The sequence below is a fragment of the Bradysia coprophila genome, unplaced genomic scaffold (genome assembly GCF_014529535.1).
Source record: "Bradysia coprophila strain Holo2 unplaced genomic scaffold, BU_Bcop_v1 contig_348, whole genome shotgun sequence".
NCBI classification, from domain to species: Eukaryota; Metazoa; Arthropoda; class Insecta; order Diptera; family Sciaridae; genus Bradysia; species Bradysia coprophila.
In genome coordinates this window covers 181-8,737 of record NW_023503606.1, presented here as the reverse complement: position 1 = coordinate 8,737, position 8,557 = coordinate 181, and the positions used below count along the sequence as shown (strand labels likewise).

The 8,557-nt window shown below is 38.2% G+C and overlaps 1 protein-coding gene across 1 annotated transcript; it reads left to right on the top strand.

The window, feature by feature from the left end:
* Positions 1–1,109: 1,109 nt before the first annotated feature.
* LOC119079853 lies at positions 1,110–4,348 on the top strand (the record flags this gene model as incomplete). The annotated part of the gene is made up of 2 exons (XM_037187920.1): positions 1,110–1,448; positions 1,547–4,348. Coding segments are annotated over exons 1-2 (3,141 nt in total), but the record flags the coding sequence as incomplete, so codon positions are not given.
* Between the last annotated feature and the right edge of the window lie 4,209 nt (positions 4,349–8,557).

The window sequence follows — 8,557 nt, the reverse complement described above, 5'->3', positions numbered from 1 at the left end:
TAAACATTGCAATCATTAACGTGTAATATGAGATGCATTAAGCGAAATATGTGGTAAAAAGATGTTAAATGATTTATGGTATTCATTTCTTGGAAATGTTTATAATTAATTGTCTTTTTTGGAAACATTTATTCCGGATAGTTTTCGGTATAAATGTATTAACCAAATTATGGAAAAGGATGAACGTCACATCCGGTGCATTGCTTTATTACTATGTGAATCAAGCGTTAAAATACTTCCCACGATAATTATAAGTGATTGTAATTATAACAATAAATTCTTTGTTTAGAATTAGTATAAATACTGTATCCATTCAATGGATAACGCCAGAGTTTGAGGAGAGTTTGAGAAGTATTCAAACAGGAGAGTTTGAACGGTAGTCAAACAGGAGAGTTCTTGTGAAAGAATCAGTTAATAAAGTAAAGTTTATAATTAAAATAAAACATCTTAGTCTTTTTATTCGATAAAAGGATAACCGTAGGAAAAAGCTCCTACGGGTTAAACATTGGTGACCCCGAACGCTTGAAATGAGCGCGAGTAAAAATTAAAAGTTAAATGTATCAGAAAGAATTGAACATATAACGAAGGAAAATAAATCGCGGACTGCAGCCGTTGATTTATTGAACAATAAAAGTGTAATACAAAGGGTATTACGCAAAAAGTGCACTTAAATCAACACGGTGTGTTGAAATAAAAAACAAGTAACGCGGTGTGTTATAAAAAATAAAAGCTTATGTTAATCCACAAACAGCACGATCTGTTAAAGGAAAAATAAAGTGACACGGTGTGTTGCAAAAAATAAAAAGTTGAATTCAAAATCCACAAACGGCACTGGCTGTTAAAGTAAAAGTGGGAATTCTTAACTAAAAAATAACGCGGCGCGTTAAAATAAATACAGTAGTATTGGAAACTACGTATTGACATAGTTTGTCACAGAACGTGAGAGTCCAAGCTATAATAGAAATAGTACTGAGACCCACTAGAAAAGAAAGTAGCCTTGCAAACTACAACTCGACACGGTGTGTCATAAATATTAAAAAAATAAATAAAAACGCGGTGCGTTAAAATAAATAAAATAATCCCGGGAATCGACATAAGGTCAAATTAAAATGTCTAAAGTAGACGCAGCGCTTACGGCGCAAAAATCGATCGGAACCAAGGTTCGATCTAAATTAACAAGCTACAATTCGTTACCTATTGAGAGGAAAAATTACGAATATGTAAAGCAATTGATTAATGAAGCTGAAGAACTTCGGAACGAGTTCAACAATAATAATGAATTTTTGTGCAGAACTGCGTTGTTGGACAGCGAACATCAATACTTCAAGGCCAACTACTACGACGAAACGATAAAGTATTTCACTGAGTATAAGGCATTGATGCAAAAAACAATCCATGATTTACAAGAAGCAAATCCAGAGCAAAAAACCGGCAAAACTGGAGACCATGTAAACCTGGATAATTTGTTTAAGCATGCAAACGAAAATCCTAAAGATATCAGCAATGCGACTGATACTACCTCAACCAGAATGGGTTATTAATGCAGCGGCTCAATGATTACATAATTGCAGTGCATAAAGCGGAAAGCGAAAATGATATTGATCAAGCCAGAACGTTGGCAAATATCATTAAAAGCTATTCGAGAATTATAGAAGTGCAGTGCGACATAATTAGCAGTCCAAGCTGTAACATACACGATTTCTTCGATATGACAGATGAAATGACAAGAATTATTGAGAAGTACGAAGCCTCGAAACCTTCCAATCCAGCTAACTGGCAATCATCGGCGAAATTACCGAAATTAAATGTTCCTCTATTTTCCGGGGAATACGTCAAATATAAATCATTCAAGGAGTTATTCCAACGTATGATTGGCGGGCAGCAGCAATTGGATGACTGCGAAAAATTGGCATACTTGAAAGGGCAATTAAAAGGTGAACCTTTAAGATTACTTTCAGCGTTACCAATAGAAAATGCCAGTTACGCTATCGCTTGGAAAACGCTCAATGACAGATATGAAAATTGTCACTTGATAATGGTGCAGCTAATGAGAAAACTAAAGTCTGGGCCAAAAATGGAAAGATACGTCGTCGAATCAATGAAAAACATCACAGATGAAATCAGTGAATCCATTTCATTGATCTCCAACATGGGAATACCTTGGAATGAGGATACTGACATGTTGTTCTACTACATAGTAGAAGAAAGAATCGACAGCATAACTATGGGTCATTTCCAAAACAAAATTGATGGTCCACCCAAATTGCGTGGTTACAAAGAATTACTGGAATTTTTGAAGCAACGTATCAGCATTTTAACGGTGGAATCTTCAAACGAAGAGAAAGGCAACAAGAAGCCTGCAAAGAAAATAAGTTTCCGGGAATTTAAAAGCCAGGACACACCTAACCAAAAAACGTCATTGGTCGCCACTCCAAGCACGTCCCCGAACATCTTTAATGCCAACAAGAAATGTGATTGCAAAGAACCCCACTACATATCGAAATGTCCAGTATTTGCTGCACTAAACCTAAAAGGCAAAATGGAGAAATTGAGGAATTGGAAGATGTGCTGGAATTGCCTAGTAAAAGGGCACGAAATACGAGATTGTAAACAAAAAAATAGTTGTACCAAGTGCAACAGAAAACACCACACTCTAATGCATTCGGAGAAAATGGCTACGTCATTATTGGGAACAACAACTAAAAATGAGCATCTTGATCATGTGTTCTTGGCAACCGCAATAATTAATGTCATTGGGTCAAATGGACAACCGTGTCAAGCCAGAGCATTATTGGACTCTGGTTCCCAAATAAATATCATAACACAGAAGTTATGCAACAAAATTAAAGCAAAATCAAGCCAATCAAGCTTGAAAATTAATGGAGTAGGATCATCGCAAGTGGAATCAACAAAACGAGCAAGTTTTGTTATTAAATCAATGGCATCTGGATTCGAGGCGAATCTAGAAGCGTTCGTCCTAAAGGAGGTCAGCACGTGTCAACCATTGAACGAAGTAAACACAAGCAGATGGAAAATTCCAAAAAATATCAACTTAGCTGACCCTAATTTCAACATACCAGCAGCAATTGACATCATCATTGGTGGAGAGCTTTTCTTCAAACTAATTTCCATTGGACAAATCGAGATTGGAAAATCCTTACCAGATTTGCAAAATACGGTGTTCGGTTGGGTAGTAACTGGAAAAGTGCTGGGCCTACAACAGCAGGAAGCTTTCGTGGGAATGGTAAATGAAACTCAGCTCGAAAAACAAATTGAAAAATTCTGGCAATTGGAAGAACGCTACAAGGTCAAGAAACCAATGACTGATCGCGAAGTAAATTGTGAGGAATATTTCGACAAAACTACTATGAGAGATAGTGACAATGGAAAATTTATTGTGAATTTGCAATTCATAAAAGAACCATCAATGCTGGGCAACTCGAAAAATATGGCCATAAGGCGATTCCTGTTCTTGGAAAGACGATTCCAAAAGGATCCGGAGCTAAAAGAGGAATACGTTACTTTTCTACGAGAATACGAAAACCTTGGGCACATGGAACGAGTACAGTTGGAAAATATAACTGATGAGAATTATTTCATACCTCATCATGCCGTTAGGAACCCATCCAGCAGCACAACGAAATTTAGAGTAGTTTTCGATGGATCGGCAAAAACTACAACGAATATTTCACTGAATGAAATACTGGCTAATGGTCCAATGCTTCAAGACGACTTATTTTCCATATTAGTTCGTTTCAGAAAACACGCGATAGTGTTTTCAGCGGACATTACAAAAATGTATCGCCAAGTAGAAGTGACTGAAAGTCACCAAAAATGGCAGATGATTATTTGGCGAGAACAACCAGACCAACCATTGGGATTTTATAAACTAAAAACATTGACATATGGGCTAACATGTTCTTCTTATTTGGCAATAAAAGCACTTCAAACATTGGCAGAAGAGCACAAGAACGTCTATCCTGAAGCCGCAAAAATAGCAAAATCAGATTTTAACGTTGACGATGTTATGACTGGAGCCGAAAATGTGGAACAAGCGCTAGTGCTACAAGAGCAATTAATACAGATGTGCAAAAGTGGACATTTTGAACTACATAAATGGTGCTCCAATCATCCAATGTTATTGGAAACAATACCAGCAAAGAAGCGAGAAGTAAGCCTGGAGATCAATGCAGAAAAAACAGAAACGAAGGCATTGGGAGTAAAATGGATTCCCAAAGACGACATTTTTATGCTTTCGTACGTTCCAAAAGAGCATAACAAAGTCACAAAGCGGACAGTCTTATCGGAACTATCACAATTATTTGACCCACTTGGCTTCGTAAATCCGGTAGTCGTGATGGCAAAAATATTCTTGCAAGAGATATGCAAATTAAAATTGCAATGGGATGCAGCAGTACCAATGCATATGAATAGCAAATGGGAGCAGTATCGAAACCAACTAAAAAAGTTAAATAAGGTGAAACTACCCAGGCGCATATTAGTGGATAATCCGTCAGATATACAACTGCATTTATTCTCGGACGCAAGTGAAAAAGCATATGGAAGTGTTGCTTATCTCCGGTCGGTAAATTCAGACGGAGAACGGCTAGTCAGCTTGGTCTGTTCTAAAAGCAGAGTTGCCCCGATAGTGCAAACAACATTGCCAAGGCTGGAATTGTGTGCAGCGCTACTAAACGTGGAATTAGCAAAAAAGGTTGAGCAAACGTTGCAACTGAATATATCTAGCACTACTTACTGGACGGACTCGGAAGTTGTCTTATCATGGGTGTTATCAGATGGAACCTACCGCACATTTGTAGCCAACAGAGTAGCTGAAATAAAAAGGAAAACTCAGCCGGAAAATTGGAGATATATCAATACGAAGTCTAACCCAGCAGATTTAGTGTCACGTGGAATGACACCAGAAAAACTGTTGGAATCCAAGCTATGGTGGGAAGGACCACAATTCTTAAAACAGGAAAAAGAAGATTGGCCAGAAATGAAAGCCTCATTCATCAGAGAAATCACTGAAGAAAAGCAAATTAAAAACGGTGCTAACAGCTTCAGTACCAGAAGCCAATTTCATAGACAGGATCAATCATAGAAATTCTATTCGAGTCCTTCAACGAATTGTGGCGTACGCGCTGAGAATGCTGAGAAAAAACAATGGCGAACGAGAGCAATCAAATGAAACATTGTCGATAACGGAATTAAAAGCAGCGATGCGCGTAATACTCAAACACGTCCAAAAAACCTGTTTTGCTGAAGAATTGGATTTGCTAAGCAAAGGAAAACATTTGAAAAGTCGATTTTCTAACTTTTCACCAATCTTAGACGCAGACGGTCTAATACGAGTCGGTGGAAGATTACGAACAGCCGAAATTTCATTCGATCAGCGACATCCAGTATTACTACCAAGGAAACATTATGTGACAAGATTAATATTGGAGCAGCTACATCGTGAAAATATGCACGCCGGACCACAAGCACTCTTAGCGATAGCTAGGCAAAAATACTGGCCAGAGCAAGGCAAGCAATTGGCGCAAGAGGTCGTGAAAAATTGTGTCCTCTGTGTAAAATCGAAGCCAAAAATGATGGAGCAAATCATGGGAGATCTGCCTAAATCTAGGACAACTATAGCACGAGCGTTCTACAACGTAAGCGTAGATTTCGCAGGACCGGTTGAAATTCATAGCACCATTCGTGGAAAACGAGTAACTAAAGGATATATTTGCATCTTTGTGTGCTTCACGACAAAAGCAGTTCATATGGAAGCCGCAATAGACTTGTCCATAGACGGGTTCATTTGCTGTTTGAAACGATTTGTCGCACGAAGGGGATTACCAAACGCAATCGTGTCAGACAATGCTACTAACTTCAAAGGAACTCATAACCAGCTGATGGAGCTAAAAAATGTGTTTTCGGACACAAAAAACCAGAAAAAATTGTACGAATATTGTCAGGATCATCAAATTGAATGGAAATTTTGTCCGGCAAGAAGTCCACATTTTAACGGATTAGCAGAAGCTGCTGTCAAATCAGCTAAGTGGCATTTGCGAAAAATTTTTACATTCTGCCAGACTCACTTATGATCAACTGGGAACAATCACAGCCGAAATTGAAGCAATTCTGAATTCCAGGCCGTTAACACCGATGTCCAAACAATCCCGACGATTTACAGCCATTAACAGCTGGGCATTTCTTAATTGGAGGACCCACTGACAGGTCTAGAGGATCGAAACATCTCAAATGGTCCCAAAACAAAAATTTGGTACAAATGATGGAAATGCGAAAGGAATTTTGGCGGCGATGGTCCACGGAATACTTGCGGAATTACAAAGCAAGGCCAAATGGAGGCAGGAATGCAACAACATTAAAGTTGGAACATTAGTCATCTTAAAAGAAGATAACATGGCTCCATTAAAATGGCGAATGGGCAGAGTCACAAAGGTTTTTTGTGATTGAAAATGGTAAAGTACGAGTTGTCGAATTTATAACCAGTGTGGTCAGAATTCCGGACATAGCTAACAACAAAAAACGAATAGCAAACATGACCGCTTCAACCCATTTGGTACGAAGAGCAATACATCGTATTTGTCCATTGCCAATTGAGGTTAATGACGAGCCAGATACGTTAGCTTCCTCGAGCCAGCACATACAAAAATCCAGCTCAACCTAGCGTCATACCATCTATCGAGGAATCTAAGGAAACAACTGAGCAGTCTTCCGAAATAGAAGTTGCTAATGCAGAGACTACTATGAGGAAGTTTCTGCAATCGCTAAACCACAAGGCAAATTATTGAGAGTGTCAAATGGTCGGGAGCCTCCAGTAATCGTCAAGCAGCCAGAAGAGCCGATTGCGCGAAGAACCAGATCAAAAATCAAAACCACAATATGTTCAGTGGCAACTGTAGCATTCGTCTTTCTCGCTTTCCTTGGCAGAGCAAAGGCTGAACAGTGCCAATACAAATCATTCGATCATAATCCAGGACTGTATTTCGAACCAGTGGCAGAATGGCTTTAACTCATGATAAATGGAACATCATATGCGTACTCAGTCTAGATCAACTATGGTCACAGGCATCCGAAATAACAACTATGTTGGACCAGTTGGACACCATTTGCAGCAAGATAAAACCCCGAAGCTTTGCAATATCACACGAAAGCAATTTCGACAGCAAGTGAAAATATTGAAGAACAAAGTGAGTTGATTAGACAGTTTTCTCATCAGCGCAGGATGAGAAAACGGCGGGCTGGGTCCAATAGTGATATACAATTATCACTATCAGAAAAAGTGAATAAACGAAGCAAACGAGGCTGGGTAAATATTTTCGGAAGTGCTTTGAAACTAACTACTGGAGTTATGGACCATGATGACAGTGAATTGATCCAGAAGCAAGTCGAATATTTGAACGGAACTTATCAAAATGCAATGAAGTTAATTGCTGATCAGACAACAATTCAAGACATAACACAAAATATAATCAAGCGTGATGAAGTGAATGTGTCAAAGCAATACACAATAGTTCACAACGAAGTGTTGGAATTAAGGAACGTTACAATAGAAAATTCGCATTTTGATTCACTATCAATTCAAGCCTTGTCGCTAATTGAAAACCATCGCGAAAGAATTAATGCTATTATTGACGTAATTACTCAAGTTCGTCATGGACATATTTCAACCATACTGATTACCCCACAACAGTTGATGCAACATTTGGAAAAAATGTCAGGCGAAATCAAAAGAAATTTGATGATACCTGGAAATGATGTACAAACTAATTTGGTACATTTGTATAGCATAATGAATGCGGAAGTAAGCATGGGCAAACGAAATCTCATCATAAAATTAACAATTCCATTGATTGAAAGAGAATTTTATGACATGCACCATATAATACCAGTTCCTTTTCGAAATGACAAAAATGCAATGCGCATTATCCACACAACGGCGCAATATATTTGCATTAATAATCGTCAAGACAAATATTATATGATTTCTCATAATGAGAATGCAGCATGCAAGGCGTTTGTTGACAACATTATTATATGCGAGCAAAAACATATGCTGTATAATATCTACAATGGTTCAGCGGAATGTGAAATGGCTATATTTACCCACACGACAAAGGCTATTTCTCCAAGATGTGCATTAATTCCAGTGCTTGGAGATCAAATATGGTCTAAGCTGCATACGCCAAATACGTTCTTGTTTACAACAAAAACCAGGACAACCTTCAATATCATATGTGGTAATAAAGCGACAACGTGTTACGCGGAAGGAGCGGGCATTGTTCAATTGATCCTCAATGTGTACTACAAGCAGCGAACTACGAAATTACTTCGGAAAATGATGTTGATTACGGAGAACTTCATATTGTCATCCCTAAGCTAAATATTTCCGATATTCTATCGAAATAAAACCCAATTCATCAAACGAACCTACACATGAAACAATGCAATTGGACGAACAGATGGCGATATTGGAAAAGGCAATTCACAATCAGAAACAACAAATGCAGACATTCCCTACTATCAGCGTCCATGACATTCACCA